The sequence below is a fragment of the Harpia harpyja genome, chromosome 13 (assembly GCF_026419915.1).
Source record: "Harpia harpyja isolate bHarHar1 chromosome 13, bHarHar1 primary haplotype, whole genome shotgun sequence".
In the NCBI taxonomy this organism is placed as follows: Eukaryota; Metazoa; Chordata; class Aves; order Accipitriformes; family Accipitridae; genus Harpia; species Harpia harpyja.
In genome coordinates this window covers 23802194-23823874 of record NC_068952.1, presented here as the reverse complement: position 1 = coordinate 23823874, position 21681 = coordinate 23802194, and the positions used below count along the sequence as shown (strand labels likewise).

General features: G+C 39.3%; 1 protein-coding gene across 5 annotated transcripts in view; it reads left to right on the top strand.

Annotated features, from left to right (window-relative positions):
- Positions 1–1000: 1000 nt before the first annotated feature.
- Positions 1001–21681, top strand: part of ZFAND3 (zinc finger AN1-type containing 3) — a 147094-nt gene continuing 126413 nt past the window's right edge. For 3 of the 5 annotated variants that reach the window (XM_052806638.1, XM_052806637.1, XM_052806639.1), the window contains exon 1: positions 1254–1365. Coding sequence is in view for 2 of the 5 variants with exons in the window: in XM_052806635.1 (XP_052662595.1) it covers positions 1295–1365 (71 nt within the window). In the remaining 3 variants the exon portion in view is untranslated. Of the gene's footprint in view, positions 1366–21681 lie in introns of all 5 variants that reach the window. The other 2 variants (XM_052806635.1, XM_052806636.1) reach the window with 2 other exon arrangements.

Here is a 21681-nt window from a genome sequence, read left to right as displayed (position 1 = left end):
GCAGCCGGTAATCGCCTGTGCACCGTGCCAGCTGTATGCTTCCCTGCTTGCCATACCTTACCTCTTGCAGCTCCCCTTCTCTGGGGCCAAAACACGAGGGCCAAGGTGGCACTGCCTTCTCCCGGCCTCAGCCAGCCCTCAGCTTAGCGTCCCCAGCCAGCGAGTGTTGTTTATTCACAGGCAAAGAAACCCCCATGTACGTTAGACACCTAACCGCTTTTATTTCGTATTGAAGGAAACCGAGGACGAACACCTACAGAATAAGAGATGACGGAGCGTCGCCCTCAGGGCCCTCCCAGGCCTCCTTCCCAGCCGGCAGCAGAGAGGCCTAGAACGGAAGCAAACGGAGTCCACGGGGGACGAGGCCCGGTCCGTCCCGCCCCGCGCCGGGGTCCCCCAGGGGCAGCCGCCCGCCAGGGAGAGACCCCGACTGCGCACAGGCCGCCCACCCCGCGACACACCGGGCTGGCAACAACCAGCCCCTCTCGGCGAGGCAGCTCCGAGCGAGAGCCTGGGCCTAGGCCCCAGCCACGGCCGCTCGGACAGGTCCTGGCTCGGGAGGATGCGGGGGGCGGGGGTGCGGGCCTACCCGGCCCCCCCAGCCCCGGGCAGCACGGGGGAGGCCCCCGGGGACCTGCTCGCCACCGACCAACTTCCGCGTCGAAGGCCCTCCGCGCATGCGCGGCCAACACCGGCACCCCCACCCCACCGGTCTTCCCCGGCTGTACCACTACGTGCCTAACGTGTGGGTAGAAGCAAAAGAGGGCGGCGGCTCCAGGTAGCTCTGCCGACCTCATCCCCCAGTAAGCCTCCTCACAGAGAAGTTCGTTCCCTTCTCGAGTCTATGAGCGCCTTTCAAACTTGCTTCTTTCCTAGTTCCCGCCCCCGATCTAACCCAACTTCCCCCCAGGTTGGGCTATGGTATATGCCACTCCCAGCTGATCCGGTGGCTTGACGAAACCATCCCGCTCAGGACAGGGGGAAGCAAGGCGCCGGAGGAGGGGGGAGACACACGCATTGTTGAGTCAGGGGCCGAGCGGCGGGGGAGGGCGGGCGCACCCCGCTGCGACAGCGGGGTCGTCACAGAAACCGTCGGGCGGGAGGGGACCGCGGCAGAGAGCTCCGCGTCCCCGCTCCTCTGCGGGCCCGGCCGGTAGGGCGCGGCCGCCCCCCCCTCCCCTGCCCCTCCTCCTCAGTGGTCGCGCCCGGCTCCAGCTGACCGGCCTGGAATCCCGGCTGGGAGCCCCGCGCCCCCCCGCTCGCCGCTGCCGCCGCCCCGCGCACCGGCCCCACCATGGGAGACGCCGGCAGCGAGCGCAGCAAGGCGCCCAGCCTGCCACCGCGCTGCCCCTGCGGCTTCTGGGGGTAAGCGAGGCCCGAGGGCGAGGAGGGGGCTGGGCTGGAGCCGGCCCGGCCTGGCCCGCCGTGGGGGGCGGGGGCGGCGAGGCGAAGGGCGAGGCGGCGGGGGGCCGCGGCCGGGCGGGGGCAGGGCCCGGGCCTGGCCTGGCCTGGCCTGGCGGGCGGGCAGGCCGGCCGGCCGGCCGGCCGGGGCGCCGGGCCAGGTCGTAGCCCTGGGCTCGGGCCTGTCACGGGAGCCGAGCCCGCAGGTCGCCCCGGGGCGGGGACGACTGCTGGCCCCTGCCGGGCGGGCCGCAGGGAGTGCCCGCTGGGGGAGAGGGGTGTCCCCCTGCCTCCCGGCGTGTGGCGGAGTGTGCCGCGTCCCGGGGGGCTCGGGCGGGGGTGGCGGCTCCTGGCTTGGAGGCAGCGGGTGACCCGGGGGCGGGGGGAAGGTGGTTGCCTTGCCCCCGGGCGCGGAGGGGGGTGGCCTGTCCGCGAGCGGCGGCCCCGCGGCCTTCCCGGCATCTCGGCGGCGGGAGGCCCGCTCGCTTCCCCAGGCACATAGGTTTGTGGAGCGGCTGCCCCTCCTTCGGGGCTGCGGGGGGGTGGGCAGGCGGCTGCAGGCTGCGCTCCGGGGCCTGCGTTTAGCTCCTCATAGGCGCAGATGGGGAATGCGGGCCCTTGGCTGCCCGGCTGGGTGTCCTGGAGCGCGGTGCCTGACACATCCCTGCCCTGCGCCCGGGAACGGGGAGCTCTCGCTGCTGTTCGCGCAGGGCAGCGTCGCCAATGAAGGAAAAAGGCTAAGGACAAAAATATACGACTTTCTCCACCTTATGAAGGCAGGGAGGTTCATAATAGATAAGGTGCAGGTTAGCTGTTAGCTGATCCCCTTTTAGAAAGGAGGAAGTAGGGTCATTCCTGTTTGCCAAAGGTGGAAAAAAAAGTAGGGCTGTTCCTTGCTAAAATCCTGTCATCTCTAGGGTCGTGTCTGTTGAAGATGTTTCTGTTACTGATTTTATTATTATTATTTTTTTTAATCAGATGTATCAGATGTATTTTAATCAGATGGCAGATGGTATACTGGCAGGTACACACGATCATAAAGTGTCTTTAACGTATGTCACAGAAACATTAGTCCCTAATGTTCTTATTTATGGAAAGTTCAGGGAATATGTGACTAAATAGACTTTTGAGGGCCCACCTGAGATTTGCGCTTGTCTGTGATTGTACCTTCTTGGGATTTATGTCATACGATTTAAGGTACTCCGGGGAGGTGGAGGCTGAGAGAAAAGAGATGCAATAAGAGTGATTTAGTGATGTCACTGTACATTTGGTTGGTTTATTGGAGTGGCAGGATTTTAAATGAAATCCCATTTCTGAGTTATGACAGAAGCCTGAACTGCAACAAATGCCATGGCCCTGTTGGGAGTGATCTTGCAAGACAGACTATAAATATACAGTAAATTATTTTGTTTATTTTTGTTTTGTTAGGCTCCCATATTTGGCCCTCATGTTTTGTGTAATGTAGTGGAAGGCAAGTTGCTGCTATCTCTAATGTAGGGTACTGACTTCTGTAACATGATACTGATGCGAAAGGAGAGTTGCAGAAAGTTGAAAGTGAACTTTTTCTTTGGGCTGAAGTTCTTGGCTAGTTCAGCGTGTTGTGATAATGAGAAGAGAATCTGGTGCTTTGTGTTCAAGGATCTGCTTAATGGTGATAGGCTCTCAAGAAAACCCATTGCCTTTAAAACTGCTACTTTTTTTAAACATAAGTTTCCCTTGCACAAGCAGCTATCCAAACGGTATTTTTTTTGCCTTAGGGTATCATCCATGCAGTAGTGTTTCTTGTAAGATACTTTTGAAAGACAGCACTGTGGAAAAAAGCTTACTTTCTCCACCAGTACAGTGAATAAATTAATATGTTTTTCAGTTTCTTTTAAGTGTCTGCCAGGTACATTTCAATACACAGTGGCAAACTACGTATCTGTTTTTTCACATAAAAAAACCCAAACAAAACCCAACAAAACCCAAAACTGTGCTGTCAGCTTCCAGAGTTTGACGGTTTGTTTTACTTCTCAGTCCTGAGGAAAATTAAGTGTCTTCTTCTCCCTGTGTACCTGGGTCTTGCTAGTGCTTGAAAAGATTGGCTGGTAAATCTGCACAGACATGCCCTTCTAGTGAAGTTGCATTGGCAGGAGTACTTAAGGGGTTACAGTTTTATACCAGCTTTCTGAAGAAAGTAAATCATGATAGCAAAAAGACTTATATGCATCTGAAGTTGGAATTCTGCTGCTCTAGATGTCAGCTAGGGTTACTACCAGCAACATGTCTTAAGACAGAGTCACATCTGTGACTTTCATGTCACTTTTATATGTCTATCAAGTCACATTTTGGAATAACAGGACTGTATTTGCTGTTTATCTGCAGGACATTTAAGGCTATGAAAAGTTCTGAAACTTGTAATTTAATGTAGTAGTTTCCATGAAATTTGTAAATAAAGTAACATAGAGGAATAATGTTGCTTTATGTTTCCTGGTCCCCATTGGTCCAATGGTTAAGAATCCTTTCACAGTCGTTCTTGAGTGAGCCTGAACCATGTAGGTAGCAGAACAACTCAGTGTCAGTGGGTCAGAAAATAAGGTCTAGATTTTGCCGAGTATAAAAGATGGTGATTTTTTTTTTTTTTTGATTGATTGATTTTATGTAATGCTTAGCCAGGACTGTTTGCTGCAAGATGCACACTTTCTCCAGTAATCCACAAAGATAGGAAACATTGTGGAAAATACTGAAAGAACCATTAAAATTGAAGCTGTGGGTTTCTGGGCTAAAACTTGCCTACTGGTGAACAGTGATAGAAGTAGCTCCTGAGATGCATGTTGATAGTGGTGGCATGCAAAGAGATTACAGGAGAAGACTGGTATGCACTATTGCATTAAAGTTGGAGGCGTGGTTCTTTTAAAATGCTTGGTTTTATATTAGAAATTCAGATCCTGTAGGTTTCAAGAATCTCTAGTGACTGGAAAACTACTAAACTCTTGATGTTTCAAGATCTAAGAGACTGAAAAATGAACAGCTGAAAGAAGAGACTTCAGTGACACTGTTCAGAACTTCTGAAACATCTGCTTAAGGTCAATGGCTAACATTTGCTTACCTTTTGTTGAAGATGATGGAATCCATCCTTAAATCTTCTGCAGACTTGCCCTTCTTTTTAGAATGTCCAGTCTGTCATTTCTGCTCAAGTAAAGTTCAAATGGAGCACTGAGATGATCTTTATATTTTACAAAATCATTTCAGTTACCCAGATAATCTCAACTGGGAAACATCTCATCTGTATTCATGTTATGTGTGAATTTCTCATAAAACTTACTGTCTGGAAATATTTTGCTCCCCTTTCTCCCTATTTTTAGATCTTAAACTTCAGTCAGTTGCAACTATCTTGCTTTTTATTGGAATAGTCTTAGTGTACAAAGATTGGAAGGGGTGCAGTATGCAAGTTATTTTAGGTTACTTCATCTAGGGTTTATGTTGTGCTTAACTTCTCATTCTTATGATCTGGAAAAATTCTTTCTTTTCTTGATTAGCAGACCATGTAATGTTGGTTTTTTTCTAAGACTAGTGGATTTCAGTAACCTGTTTCACTTTATGGTATATATAAAATCTTCAGCTCTAAGTTACTAAATACATGAAGATTCTACTATATGTATATATTCCAGTTAAGCCATTTTGCTTATTAGAGATGAGGCATGATCCTTTAATGAACTACATGTTGGCAGTTCCCCATTGGCTTTTACAGGACTCCATGAAGGTTTCACTTGTGTATAGCTCATCAAAGGGCTGGGGCTTTTACTGTTAAATGGTTATATGCATAGGTGAAACTCGTAAGCTAAAATACTCCTTGGCTGCTAGAAGCATGTACTGTGAAAGAGTGTGTCAGAGAGGGTAATACTTTTACAATTCTATTTGTACTGCGGTGACTACTGCTTATTTTTCTTACGGTCCAGACTGATAACCATACAATTGCATTCAGTGCCTTAGAGCCAGAAAAGAAGGAAGTATGTTAACAGACATAAAACAAATGAATTCCATTTTTGAAATGGTGGCAGCCAGCAGGAAGTTGATTGAAAACACAGTATGATTAGTTTCAACTCATCTTATTTCTGGCAACTATAAGGTACTGTAGTCAGCTAAACCTGATGGCAATATTGTTTGAGAACATGCCAGCAGGGGGTTTGCAGAATGTTACTATTTGTTCTGCCTTTCTCTGACACTGCATGCATCATATGTGTGATGAGACATTGTGCCCCAAGCATTCTGTGCAGGGCCAATCCAGAGTTTATTTCTGAGTCTGGATTTTCCAGTCACTTATGTATCATCAGGTCCTTGCCATGCCAATCTGGCTTTTTTCTCAATTTTGTTTACTAATATTAAACATTTGATCAAATGGTGAATCATTTAATATAAGCATGATTAGTTTGTGACTGTGTATCACCAAAGCTTGCTTGTAACTTCTAAACAAATAATGACTATATATATATATATGCATGCCATTAAGAAGCCTCTTCTCTGGTTAGTCTTTTCCTTCCTTTTCTTGGTGATTACAGCTGTTCATTCCGTATGAACTCTCAGTGACTGTCCTTTTAATAAACACTTTCTAATCTCATAGGCAGTGTAGGTCATCATGAATGCATAATGCCTTCATAAACCTAATTTTGCTTTAACCACTGTTGAAACTTCACATAGATGTTCCTAAATGAGGCTTGAATAAACTGTTGAAATATGTACCTTTCCCTCTGAGAATTAGTTTTCACTGGTCTTGTATCATGCAGTTCGTTAGGCAGGCTTTCACTTACTCTGGTAAGCTTTGGATCAGATGTTAGAATAAGCAATGAATCTGTCCGTTTATCCAAAACAACGTATGCACTACCAAACAAGTTATTGTTTGTTAGACTTCAGTATTAACTGGGGACTTTGAGTGAATAGTGAGCAGTGAGGATTGAATAAGGTGCTTTGGGATAGCTGTGTGTGGGTAGTGCTGTCTGAGGGGCAGGGTTTCTCTGCAGTTATTGATGATCAGAAATGTCAGTTGTTCTCTCTAAAGTGATAAATTGATTTAAATCAATAAATTAATGATACTTATGTTTTAGGAAGGCTAATTCTTACTACCTTGTATAAGACCTACACCATTTTTTTGTAAGATAAAAGCTTGTTTGCTTTTATTTATTACAAATGTTTATAGGCCATCTATCACAGGAAACTAGTTCATTGGGCTAAAGTAATTAATTTGCCTGCTGTGGACCTTGTACTCTGTTTTGGTCTTAGGTTAAGACTAAAGATACTTGAATATTGTATATTTTTATGTTATGCATGCATGAACTTATTTAATACTCCATCAAATCTTTGGGTAAAAGAACTGGAAGCAGTTTGTAGTTAAACTATCATTAACTGCTGTAACACATCTACTGGTGTGTTGCACAAACAGAAGTGTCAAATTATTTAACTGACAGAAACGGAGAGTCTCATGAGGAATTGATTTACTTACAAGTTTTCCTAGGAACTGCTACAGAGGATGATAGCAGGCACTGGAGAGACACTGAAATTCTTTGCTTGGATCTTAATTTTAGAAGATATTGAGAATTATGAGATGTAGAGAAGGTTCTGTCTGAGGAGAGAGTAGTGGTGGGGAATTGAACTTTATCATGTTCCCTGCTTGAATAAGAATATACAGAATAAAGAATGATAAATTGTGAGATTCTTGTGACTTCCCTCAGTCATAATACAACTAGAAGAGCACCTCAACTAAAGTCAAAAGATAGAAATTTTTTTCACTTTTTTGAACAGTGAGCAATCGCCTCCTATGAACGCAGTTGCAAGGTACCACATATTGGATCAGGGCTAAGTTTTCTGTTTGCTGCAGAAGCTTACCTTTGGGAATGGGGGTTATTGGCACTCGAAGTAAAAGCAGATGAACTGGATTTAATACTTTAACTGTAATAAGCTCTTTTCTAGGAATGTGAAAACAATGCTTTCTTTTGCAGTGCTTAATAGAATAGACAAAACAGAAAGGAGATTTTGTTATTTAATGAAAAACAGCTGTTCTGGATCAGAGCAAAGATGCATCCAGCCCTGTTTCTGATTTGGGTGATAAGTGATGCCGAGGGAATAAGCATAAGGACAGACCAAGCATGCAGTGATGCTTATCTTGGTATACTTCCTTTGCTTCTGGCAGTCTGACATAAGGTTGTCCTCTCTTTTATAGATTTGTGGCTTAGTAGGTCTTACCTATTTTTTTTATGAATTTACATAATGTCTTGGTGAATCCATGTGTACTCTTGACCCTCACAACATCCTGCAGCAAGTAGTTCCATAATTTAACCATTTGCTTTATGGAAAAAAAAAAAAGTAATTGATTTTGTTTCCTTTAATCTTGCTGTGTGATAATTCTAAAGAGTGAATAAATTCAAACAGCTGGTGTATGAGGGTGTTTCGTTTAAGAAGATCCAAAAATAGGCTTGCTTGATTAAAAATGTCTGTTCACTTCTTCCGTGAAGCCAGAATTTGTGAAAACAAAACAAAACCAAAACTTGCTTAAACCATGAATTTATTCAAAATCTTTATATAAAATGTTTTAGAAATATTTTCTAATTGTAGATGGATGCTGTGCTAATTATAGACAGACATATCCAGCACCTTTTAATCTAACTGTAACTTCCTCCTCAGTCAGAATGAAATTCAGTGTCATAGCTGCTGCTCCTACAAGTGGAACGAACAAGATAGTAGTAGATTGTGTGCTGTTTTTTGAAGCTTGGAGGAGTTAAAAGTTACTGTGTCTAGGTCACCTCCCAGGTTTCTTTCTATCTTCCTGTCAGTCAGTACCTTCTTCATGTCTTTTGTAAACTGTGATTAGTCGAAGGTATTGTGATTTGGGCATTGCTAATGATTATTCCACAGTTAGTGCTACAAAATACCTGTCTTAATGCTAATTAGTAAAATGTTCAATGTTGTATGGTAGCATAGATATGTTGTGTTTTGTATATTGCTTCATTTTATTGAATGTGCTTTGGGTTCTCAAAAGTTTCTAATGGTGAGTTCAGTCTGTTAGAGGGTTATAATATAGGTATCAGTTTTAAGGAAATACTACTGCTGTTTTTAGTTGCATAAATTTTAACCACTTCAACATCAAACTTCCACAAAAGTGGTAATGTTGTTGCTGCATGTTAGGCTTGGAGAGCTGTTGAAGTCTTGAATTAACGGAAGCGTCATGACCCGGTATTTCCTTTAAGGTGTTGAAATCAGTGACGCAAAGCATTAACTTGAGAGAATGATCCTTGATGGATTTATTAACTTGAGTTGTTTAGTTTTGACTTGAATATTTTCACTAACATGCTATGCCAATTATTACTGGATTTTTATTTTAAATTAGAAGTTTGTGCATATAAATAGACATAAGCTTCTTTAGAGGCAGTTGGTATGAATGATGAATGTGATATATTTTCTCAGCAAAATATTGCTTGAAATTTAAAATGTCACTGTGCTCCTGTATCTCCTCAAATATGCAACCTTGACTGACTAACTTTGTATCTTACAGTGTTATCAGAAATGTCTTGTGAATGTTTTTGGACAGTATTTGATCTTGATTATGTTAAAGCCCTTATTTGGATTTCAGAGATAAACTTCATATTCAGTTTAGGCTGGTAAATTACATTGATCTGTTCTCCCTTTTTTTTTCTCTCCTCTTTTGCTCAAAAGGCAGAAATCCTTCCTGTCTATTTAGTATAGGCAGGGCTCACTAGCACGGAGTCCCTTCTCTGGTTTTGGAAGAAGAATTAAAAATCAGGCAATAGCTACAGCATGAATTGACTCCTCTAGACGTCAGATTTGTGAAGGAACTTAGGTCAGAGTAGTTGCAGATATTAGAAAGGCATCTTCTCAGGACACTGAGAAGGCCACATAAGAAAATAGTGCTGAGGACACTATATGCAGCGAATGCAAAATGAGTCTAAAATTCTAAAAAAACCCCCCACTTTCTGAAAATGAAACCTTTGTGTGGATGGTGCCGATCAATGGTTTCAGACTGTGGAGATGACGTCAACATACAGCAGAAGTGGGTTGGTGGTTTTAGGTTCTGCAAAAATGCCCAACCATTATCTTTTAATTTAAGATTTTGATGTAACACTGTTATCTTTTTTTTTTTTTTTTTTAATAATGGGGATGGATCTTTTATTTGAGTTGGTTGGAATTTTATATGCTTAAGGAGTGTGGGGTTTAAACTTTTTTTTTTTAATACATTTTTTGAAATCTTGTAGCTTGGAAGTCAAACAGTGTATTGTAATACATAGGTCCATTCACTCTAAATTATTCTTTACCTGTACTCAGGAAAATGTATTAATTGAAGAGTTATAGTATTCCATGAGCTGGAGAAGGAAGATGTTTGCAGTTCCATGTTCAATTTCTCTGTTAATAGCATCTGGGTAGTAGCATTGTGGTAAGTGCAGTACTTGCCTGTACAGAGAAGCTGAATTAGGAAATTGTTGATGGATTTTTACATTTAATCTGTCCTCTGGGGTCTTCCCTGCAGCAAGGAATGCTGCCCTACATTATTTATGAAAGAACTGTAGGTATCCTATTCAATTCCTGCTGTTTAATTTGGCCAGCATATGCATGCTCTGAACTTGAACAATGTAGGTCAATGGGAGGAAGATAAATTTCAGTTTCTAAATGTTGTAGTATTTTTATTAGTGGTTTAAGGGAATTTATTTTTAAAATTACTTTAATTGACATTATGTCCTTAAATAAATGTACTTTGGCTAGTGTTGGATTTCCAGTGTTTATTTGGTGTAAATTAAATAGACTAACTGGAAGTATTGAAAAATTTTGAATGGAGATAAAAACTGGTTTTCCTAAAATAATTTTAATAAGCAGTCAGACAAACTGAGAGAAAAATAGGTGGTTTGATGATTACTGTCTTTAGTTTCTAGCTCTTTAGTCTATGTAGTATCTGATGCTAGGTGAGTTGTTTAATTTGAGGGCCTGTTTTAGTAATGTATATATTCAACTTCTGCTTGTTCGAATGTAGAAGTTCTATTTAATTCCTAAGCAGCTAAGGAAGGGGGAGAAGAAAGGAGCACAATAGATTGGAAGCAGTGTTTTAAAAAAAAGGCAGGCTGGTTCCATGATAACCTCCAAATTGTGCACTTAGAAGAGCAGAGTCCAAAGTCATGTCCTCATTGACTTAATTGCTAAAACACAACCAGCCTTCACGATATGACTGCTACTGAGATCATCCCTGTCACCATAACTGCAGCATTTTGATCTCTAATTATATGTTGTTAGTGGTGCCTCAGAGGAAGTTGCATATATAAAGTAGGCAAAATGCTGTCATTTAGCAAGAGTTCCTCAGTATTGGAAATTGTGTTGTCGTTCTAACTGTTGATTAGATGCTATTTTGGTCCAGGATAATGTCAATATTAAGGAATCTAGTGTTTTGATAAATCAGTTAACTGTCTTTTGAAACTTTTCTTTAACAAGTATCCAATATTACTCAACTGCATTTTTAGCTGGAGAAAGGTGAATCTTAGGCCAGGTGTTGCTGACACCAGTTTGCAAGAAGAGGCATTGGTGTCGGATGCAGTAATGCTTGTTCATTGTTTAATGTCCTAGTGTTACCTTTTTTTAGTAATCTCCTTCAGAGAACTAATGGACAATAACGGTTTCTAAAATTGTCTGTGTTAAATGCTTGCTTATTCATGCAGATAGGTTTCAAGTCTTCCCCTGAATTGTTAATATGTTAATCAGTTTAAAATCTAATAATTCCTATTTTTAGAATCAACTTTTGACTGTGTACTTCTTTGAAGGAGTGAAAGCATTTTTAACTTGCTATGTTTCCATAACAGAGGTTCTTTCCAATTTTAATTTGCAAGCATGTTAGTCTAATTGTTCAGATTTTAATAGGAAAAAAAATTGATATGGAAAGCATCATGATTTAATTTTTTAAAATGCTCAGAATTTTAGAAGATTTAAGATACAGTGGTTCTTTGAAGCCACTGAAATCTTGTTTTTTCATTTTTACATAGATGTCTGGATGAACCATCAGCTGTGCTATGACTGATAAAGGGCTTTTAGGATTAATCCATATATACTCAGTAACTTCCCTAGGTGTTAACTCATTTTTGAGCTTTCAAAAGAAAGCAATTAACAATAGCATTTGAACACTTCAAATATCTTTTTTTCTTGGTGTTGGAGCTTTGTGATTAATACTTCATGGCAAAGTAATTGAAATTAAACTTACCTTGGAAATAATAATTAACTTAAGATGGAGCAAACTGACCTCTCATTTTATTTAAAGAAAGTGGACTAACTCTGCTGCTTGTAACTTGTGGTGTTGTCAAATACATGGAGTGTTCGTGATACTTCTAACATGCCTGTTTTAGAGTATATTTCTTTTCCAGAATTAGTTAGATGTTACAGTGTCACTATATATTCTTCTCATTTTGTCTGTAGTTTAGCATTGGTTTTATTTTGGACACTGGGCACGTTGCTGTTTTAACTTTCCCTTGGGTACTGTGATTCCAAATATACAGACGTTGTGCTCTAATGCTGATTTTTTTTTTTAATACATCTTACATTTATTACAAGAGTTCAGAGACTATAAACCCATAAAGATAAGGGTAGTAGAGTGTTCTTTTTTTTTTAATAGAAGTCCCCTTCTTGGCATTTAAGTCTGGAAAGGATTTATTACTATTTCTGCTGCTGATGTACTTACTGTGTGACAGTCGGTCCATGCTTTTCCCTTTCCATGTTTTCCTTCATTAGTGATTCATATATCACTTTTAATTTAATTCCACAGTGCTTTAGGAGTCTTGAATGAGAGACTTGGTAGCAAGGAGTATTTACAGCTTCTCCAGCTCTGTCCTTTAGAGAGAGGTGTTTGGTTTAAATCAGAACTTGCTCTAGGACAATATTGACCCATTGACATGTTGTTTCCAATGTTGTTTATGTAGAAGGAAGTGTTTGTGGTGGGTGGAGGAAGTATTTTTCAATCAGAAGAGTTGCTATGCAATTAGAAGAACAAGAACCACCTGCATTACACATCTGCAAGTCTCAGGTGGTTTTGCAGTACTCTCTTGATGAAGATAGGACCCCATTATTATCCATTATTCTGTGATGCAGTCTCTCCGTTGACTATTAATGTTCTCGTATGACTAATTCAGGAAACACCAGAAATCTTTCTGGTGAATAATTAACACTTCCTGTCCTGCTCAAGTGGCTTGTAAAGACGGATTCAAAAGGTAAAAGAAAAACACAGTGATGTGTATCATTATATAGTAAAATAAACTGATGCATTATATCATTCTTTCAAAGTAAACTAAAATACTGGAAATTCCATCACTTATTGGTATAACGAGAACGCTAGCATTACAGGTTAGAATTCATGTGCCTCAGCTGTCATGTCTTCTGAAGTGCATCTGAAATTCAGATACTGAAATTACTGGTTGCTTTTGAAACTGCTGTAATTGGAAACCCAAACTAAATGGAACTAGACCAGGGCTTTGTGAAACTTAAGCCTGCAGCTTCCAGAGGTTGCTATAATTTTCATTTTCTTTTTTTTGTGTGTGTGTTGATTTCCCCCCCCCCCCCCCCTTCAGGTTCCCAGCACACTGCTAGATGCCATTGAGATGGAAAGTGATTTAGCTGCTTTCTTATAACATTATCTCTGTCCTTATTATTTCAGTTTGCTGATTTAGTAGTGGGTTTCTGACTACCATTAGCAACATGTTTGTTGCAAACTTGAATACAGAAGTGCTTTTAAGTAGTCTTTATGTTGAAATTTTGTGGTTTTTTAAATTTTTTTTACATATATATACACACAAAACTTCAATTTCTTTGCAACTTTGATACAGAATTATAAAAACTGAAATGGCTTCTTCTGTGGCACTTGCGGATGGATTGTGTAGCTAATGACACTAGCACAGAAGACTGCTCATATGTGTTTTTCAATTTTCAGGATGAAAACAGCTCTAAAAGAAATGTTTTCTGTTTGAACATGACTGACTAACTATTCCAATAGTATTTTTCTTGGTATGAATGTCATAAAAATAAAATTAGAGATAATCTTGATTTTTTTTTTTAATTATTTTTGAGGACTACTTAAGGCCACTGAACCAATGAATACTTTAGTCAATTTATGGTCCAAATGGATTTGTACTCTATTTAAGGTTATGCAGGACAAATTCTGAAGGTGGGTGTTACACTGAGTACCTAGTTTCGAAAAAGTAGACCAGCTTTTGGAGGCACAGGCTTTTCTTCAGTAAATGGGGAAGCTGGTCTACTTCTTCTAAGTATATACCTAGATAGTACCTCTGTGCCCCAAATCAGTCTTGCCTATATCCTTAGGTCATCATGGCTGCAACAAAACTACTACTAGGACATGAAAGACAGGTGTCTTCTACCAGCTAGCTGGACAGACAGCCTGACTTAATGTTTCTGTATGTTTGTTTTCAGCTGTTTACTTGTAGATTTTAGCAGAAACAGTGGTTTCTGAACAATATCATGTGGCACAATATGCAGCAAACACTGAATGTGGTGTTATACTTACTACAAAAGATATAAGCTGCTAGTTCTATTTGTACCATCTAAAGATAGCTACAGATGTGTTTAATTTACTTTGATTCTAGTTGAATTAGTTGAGTGTAAACATTTTCTTTGAAAGGGTATAGGTAGCATTTTACCTTCCCATAACAGAACAAAACCATCTATGTAAATGGACTGGAGAAAAATGATGCTTAGAGTGCTAAAAATCCAAAATTTTCATCTGCCAGTCTACCGTTTGCAGGGGGTAAATTAAGTAAAAGTGTTGAGAAGTAAAGGAGCAAGAAAACAATGTACCTGAATTTCATAATTTACATATTTGCTATTCATTAGTTTCATAGTTGGAGACACCTTTTTTTTTTTAATATATTTTGTTACCTGCCCCTTAATTTCCCAGACTGCTGTGGTGCTTTGGTGAAAGTGGAGAGTGAGAGAAGATTGTGTGGTCCCCTTTCAGAAAGGGCCTTCCATGAGTAAAGAATGCAGCTGAAGAAGGTGCAGAGATGTATGATTAAAAGCTTAAAGTCAAGCAGAATCATGGAAACATTAATTTTTCTTTCTTTTATTTTGTTTTTCTTGGAGACTAGAGATGACTGAAGAGTTATAGGCTGATACTGCTGCTTGCTTGCTTGATTTTTAAAACTCCTTTTAACTCCTGCTTCTGTTTAGGATTCAACATTAATTTGACATAGTTAATGAAGCAGTAGAGTTGCAGTTTGCAGCTGCAGCCTGTCACAGTGGTTAGGTACTTAAAACTTGCTTGGTCTCCTGGTGTACTGAGAAGGTTACACATAGCTTGGATGAGAGTTCAGGATGAGGTAATGTTACGGGGCTCATTTTTATTACCTACTGTTAATGATCCCTCTGTGCTTGGTTACCGTGCCTTTGCCTAAGATTACCTTCAGAAATGCATAAAGAGCTGATCTAACAAAAGAGCCTTTGCTGTTTGCTGTGCATGCATGCAAATGAAATGTTTAACTTGGCCCTGATTTCCCACTGTCTGAATTAAATCTGTCCCTTCAGTCTTGATTAGTAGAGGAAAGTAAGTTGAGGGTTGTTTCCACACTTGCTCTATATTATTTCAAAATAGGAAAATGATGAGGATAACATAATGGTTTCTGAATGCTGATACCCTTGTTTTCGTTCCTGTAAATAAATCTAGGCTGTCTACTTTAAACACTTACAAAATAGTAAAAGCTACCCTGTGAAAATGACAACTATGAAGATTACAGTTTGCATTTGCATTAATCTGGATCATCGAAGATGGAAAAGCCAAAATACCAGTCTGTGTAAAGGTTTCTTTCTCCTGTCACAGGATGAAGGATGTGGGACGAAGGATTTTTTTTTTTTTCTCTAAATGTTTAAAACCCTTGAACTTTAAAGCAAAACGTGCATGCTGAATTCTTTCCACCCTGGTAATTGAAATGCAATTGCCTGAGACCTGGGAAGTGTGCCGTGTGAAGTAGGAGAAAGGCACAATGCATTAAGTAGGGGGTCTTGTCCCAACTTTACATCTGACTCCCTTTCTGAAAAGTGCTATTCTCTGCCCTGTGATCTACCGAACAGCACATGCAGCAGCTCATATCTCATGGCTAGATGACCAGTACTAACTTAGTGGAGAAAAGTGAGCTACCTGTACGGCTGGTCCGCACTGCCCTCTGCAGTAGTTGCAGTCTTACTTAGGGGTCCTTCACTTGAAGAGCAGTGGAATAAGAGTTCCTGACAGTGAGCTTTCAAGGCACAACATGAGAAAGGCCATCACAAACTTCTGCACTCAGGAATTAATTTAGACATTGTGTGACAAAACTTTGAAGGAGGTGGGAAGGGGAAAGGTGAAGCACATTCACATTTTGTTTATTCCTTTAGTTTCCTTGCTGCCTTTTCTTCTAAGTCCTCACATGTAGAAAAGAAAAAAGAGGTATTTTTATTTTTGTCAGGGAATAAAACTTAACAGTTTTGGGTGACCTTGTTCTCTCGGTCCTCCAGCTGTTAAATTTTAGATCTGCTGTACTTGCATAAATAAAGGCTTTAGTTATAAATTTATAAGGAAAATGTCAAGCGGCTAGGCACAAAATTTGATCTATCTTGTTAATTATGTAGATGCTGCAAACTTCTCTACATACTGCTTAAAACTCTTACTCTTTTTAGAAGAAACCTCACTGCTTATGTGCAATTGTATTACGACAAAGCAAGGTACACATTATGGAATGGTAAATACCAGTACTTTCTACAATTTTAGTTTAGATGTTGAAGGAGTAGGTAGCATATTGGAGGGTAATGTTTAAGGTGTTTGAGAGATCCTGATAATTTATTTACTTAAAACAGGCTGCTAATGGACTTTATGTAGTTCAGCAGAGTAAGCTAGTGCTTATCTTGGATTAATTGTATGAATTAACAGAACTTGCATGTTTAAAATGCAAGTGGACTGATGTAGGTCAAGCTAGTTAAATTTGGGAGCTTAGATTTGTGGGTCACTGATTAACTCAACAGATTGGTTATGTCAAAGTTGTTTCCAAACAAGACTTATTGCTGTTGATAGCATGTTTGATTATTAAGCTAAATGCTTAACTAACCCCCCTGTGATTTAGCATGCATAGTGCTTACTTAGTTGCATTTCTCATTAGTTAGATGCTGAGAGGAGATGAGATTAGCAGGCTTTATTTATGGTTTTGGCAGATTATTGTATAAGGCTTTCTTGTACTTCTTAGCACTGCTAAGATTATAAAATTAATAGGAAGCCTTCTACTTGTTTCTTTGAGCTTTACGTGATTTGTTATTTGTAAGTGTATACCTTGCTTTGCAGAGCTGCCACAGAGGGACTGAAATACAAGATGAATACATTTTTCATTAAAACTTCGATTTTACTAAACCTAAATTTGGAACAGCAATCATATGAAAATATTTATTTGTACTTTAGAGACACAAAGAGCCCCCTAAACTGGACAAATAATTTATCAAGTTGGCATTATGCGAAATTGTCAACTGTTAATAAATCAGTATTCTGCACTAGTATAGTTCAAAATCCTAAAATGGAATTGCTTCCCAAAGTAATTGGGTAAAAGAAGTGTGATACAACAGAGACCAGGAAATACCTGAGGCTAGTAGAGGTACAGATGAGTTCAGCTACAAAAGTGTAGTTATAAAGTTGGGAAAAATGCATAGAAAATTGAAAACCAAGTTATTTGTTATCTTACTGCAAGCATAAAGGGAGATTTATACATGGAAGGTGTGTATGGGGAATGCTAAATGCTCTCCAGTGGGTATGTCACTTGTTACTTACAGGAGCAAAACTTGAATGGTGACTGTATGAGAGCAGAGGGCAGGGTTGCTCATACACTGTACAACCCATGGGTAGTCATTTGAACTAAATTCCGGAGGAAGCGCAGAACAGCTTTTTGTTGCAGTGGATGGGTACTATCAAACTCCAGCTTTGGGGGACAAACAGTAAGAAAGGACTCAAATTTCATTTAACCTCTCATCTGTCATTCAGAGGAGTGAGGATGATATTAGAATGTATAAGGCTGAAACATTTGTGAGAAAAATAGCTAAAACTTATTTCTCCACCTTGGAGCGTGAAAATGAAAAAAATTAAGTTACATCGATAGAGATCATGAATCCAATGGACATTTTCAGTCTAGAGAGTATACAATCTCAGCTTGCTGGGTTTCTCTCACTGGGATTGTTTAGCCTTTTTCTACACTTTCAAATATTGAAAAGCTTAAGACTGAAATAAACCCACCTGATTTCTGATCATGTAACGTAGGATCTAATGTATTTTTTTCCCTTGTGAAAGTTGAGTTTTGATTTGTTTACTGGGAGGGCCTTGTCAGAGAAGCCCTGAAAGTAATATGACTGGGTTAAAACCAAAAAGAACTCTTTATGTTTCATGGGTAACAAGGCAAACATAGTTCCTGTAACCAAGTGTCCTTCACTGAAAGTCCAAATATAATAAATTATTTCAAAGCATTTAAATGACTTGTGTGTCAAATCCCATTGACACTTAGGTGCCTTTGAAAATGTTATATTACCATCCATACTTATGTAATGTCATCAAACAGTGATTGTAGGCTTGTAGGACTGAATCCAAAGCCAAAACCATGGTGAATATCTTAGTGGGGCAATTTAGTTCAGTAGCAGAGTCAGCATTTATTTGATAGGCTTGTGCATGACTTCACTTAAGTGCATTTAAAATGTAGTTGTGTAGTCCTTTTCTTCTATAAAGTATGCATATGTTTAATATTGCAGCAGTTTTTAACAACTTCAAAATTAGTTGCATGTTGGAAAAAATAATATAGTTTTACATTCTAATGTTTTCCCCAACTGGCAGGATAACAGAGCAAAACCTGTTGTATATTTATCTGTAGTTCACATTCAGTCTTGCAGAAAAATTTGGGAGCATTCAAATGAAACTGTGCCATAAACCAGGATAACTAACTGTAGCTCTGTCCAGAGTTTGCACATGTGAAAATGAGTCATAAATGCATGATGACTTATTTCATATTGATATTTAAAATACTAATATTTTTGGATGGCCATGGACAGAAATGTAATTATTTTCATCATACATGTGCAATAATTATTTAATGTCATAAGGCGGTATTTTTTTGACTTCTTACTTGACTTCTTACTGACTACTTAAGAGAGGTTACTCTTTCGTGTGTTTAATTAGAAATAGTCTTGTGTATTTAAAACCATATATATTTTCCCCATTAGTAAGATGCATCACTCACCAGTAATTTATTAGCGTTTCTGCTCACAAACTGTTCTGGGAGAAATATGTTCTCAGCATTATGTTCACATGCTATTTATGACTATTTCTTTGACAGACTCTGTAGCAGGATACCTAATTTTTGTGTCATTTGACCTATTTCCAAACAGTTTTGAGTTGGAAATTACTTCAGGTATTTGTTGTGCTTCAAAAAATTATAGTAATTTTTCTCTGTAAAAGATGCAGGTTTGTTGTATGTTTATAGCCCACAAAATGGTCTACAAGTTTGAGGGAAAAATTTGGAAATCCTAAATTTACAAGGTCTGTTCTCCTGTTGCATGTTAACTCTTGTAAAAGTTTCTTGGCAACCTCATTGTGCAATGGAAACTTCCTTCTATCCTTAACCCCTTTCTTTGTGCCTTAGAATGCATCCTGTAACAGTGTGTCGGGAGCCCTATTAGCAACAGGATTTTTCCTGAATAGAGTACTCAAGTAAATTGCCTGAAGTAGGGAACAAGGCAGGATCACTGAACACATTGGCCAGGGTGGGGGGAACAATTTAGATGTTGGTAATGGAAAAAAAGGTGTTTAAAATACAACTTATGTTCAGGTGTCCTGAATCAGCAGGTTCTCAAATTCACATACTTTCCTGTTAAATTCAGAGAAGAAGTGGCAGAGCAAAGGAGGAAGGGCAATAGCTGTCATTAATATGGATGTTTAACATTTAATGGTATGAACTTGTAAGTAGTTTGGAATATAGTCTTTGCCATAATAGATGGTTGATATATGCAGCAAAAGAAACCCATTTCGTTTCAGTGAGATGTGGATGCCTGCTCTGGGTAAGAAATAGTCCCTGAGGCCAGACAAGCTGTAAGCTCTAGCATTCCAGGGTGTGATGTTTGATACAGTACAGTTTCAAAAGCCTCAGTAACTTGGAAGATGAGTCAGTAACAAAAAAATGCATTATTCCATACACGCAAATTTTGCTTTCATAATTAAATGCAATGTTGGTAGAATGTAAAGCTGTCATATAACATAGCTTTTATGGAGAAGGCTAATGTTTTTAGAGGTGTTCTGCTTTCCCCTAACCAACCTTTGAATTATTTGAGACCCTTCTATAAAATCATACAGCTTTTTTTCATATTATATACTGTAAATGCCAGAAATATGGCTACAATCACTGACCTTCAGCTGTATAATGGTAAGATAAAAAATTTTGAAAACTTTGGGCCTGAGATATAAAGGGCATTGCTTTGTACATCAGGGAAACTTCACTCGAGTGAAGTCCAGAATATTTATCTGGTTAGACCAATTCATAAACTTTTTTTTTTTTAAAAAAAACCCCACCAAACAAAACCAAAACATGTAGTACTTCTGTTCCAACTAAAAGTGATGATTCAAAATAAGATGTTCACCTTTAAGGAACAAAAAGCAATACAAGGAAAGACAGATACGACAGCCTGTCCCATTGGCAGCTGAGAGAAAAGAGGCAGTTTGTTCAAAAATTCTTCTTTTTTACCTTTGGACCATTCTGTCGCTATTACTGAGGAGGCTTCTGGACCTTCTTGTGTGCTCTGTGATTAAATGTTCATGGTGTATTACAGAAACACACCCTGCCCACATTGTGTGACTGGTTTTAGCATAGGTCTTATAAAGGAAAAATGAAAGCTACTGCAGTGTAGCTACAGTTCTCTTGCACAGTACAAAAATGAATATAACTTTTGTTCCTCTGAAACTGCTGACACAGTGATGGTTGTATTGGTGTAGCTGATGGGTAAACTATGATGTGAATTAGTTAAATGCAAGCTAGAACTGTATTTGTGTCTTGAAGCTTTGGGAAAGTGTCCGTCACTGATTTGCAACTAGTAAGAAAATTTAGTTTTGAAAGCAAAAATAGTGTGAGATTGTTGGGGAGATGGGAGGATTTGGGTTTTTTTCTTCTTTTTTTCCCAGAATGAGTATTTTAACAGGAAAGAACTTGTTTTATAATGTTAAGGCATTTCATTTCAAATGTGAGGTTTTAAAGAGCCATGTGGTTCTTAAGTATGTTTAGAAAGCTGTCCAGAAAAAAATGACTGTCAAGCAGGATATCTTTATATTATTTTGTACTCTTTCGTTACTAAAACCAAGAGCTGACTGCATGACAGTTGCAGTTTGTTATGTCTCATGTACCATTTCTAGTCAGTTTAGGGTTTCCAGACAGCATGTTTCAGAAGCCATAAATTGATAATAATGGCAGTATCCTTATATATAATATTTATTAATATTTTAATATATATACAAATATAATACTTACTAATATTTTTATATATATCACTTGTATTAAAGCCATAGGCCTTAGTACTTTCTTATTAACTCACATGTTTAATTTGTTATCTTTTGTTATCCATGTTATCTTTTTTTTAAACTTTAGGATATAGAGAAACAAAATTTGGTTATTTCTTGTGTGATGCAAAAATATGAAGAGTTCTACCTGCATTTAGAAATTCTGAGAATTGTAGTTCTCAGATGACCCACAATTTAAATTTTGAATAAAGCTTAATTCTGAGGTCTGAAGCTTCAGCCAGTTGAAAAGCCTGAGATCTTCACTTACGTATTTAAAAAGGGACTGTTAAAAGAAAGTCTCTCTCTTGCTTTTTTTTTCTGTTGTTGTTTTAACCTTTATAGAGACACTTAAAGGCTTTGAAATTTGTTTTATCAATAGAGCTGTTGGGACTTTCAAACCATTTCTTTGCTTCTGTTGAATTAATAAAGTCTCAAGAGCAGAAGTGGGAGCTGTTGCAAACCTTTACTGAGGGAGCAGGAAGTGAGTTGAAATATACAGTATTGTTCACTTTAGCATTGCTCAAGCATTTTATGAATGCCTCTCATTCCATTTAAATAGATTAAATATTCATGTTTGGTTCCCTGGCTGCTTTTTTTTTTTTTTTTTGAGATAATACATCCCAATGTGTTTATTCTCCCACCTTCTGAATTGCTAGTTCTTATGCTGAAAAGAAAAACAGGAAATAGACCAGAACTCTTGTAAAGTAGTGTAAAAAAGAAGCAAA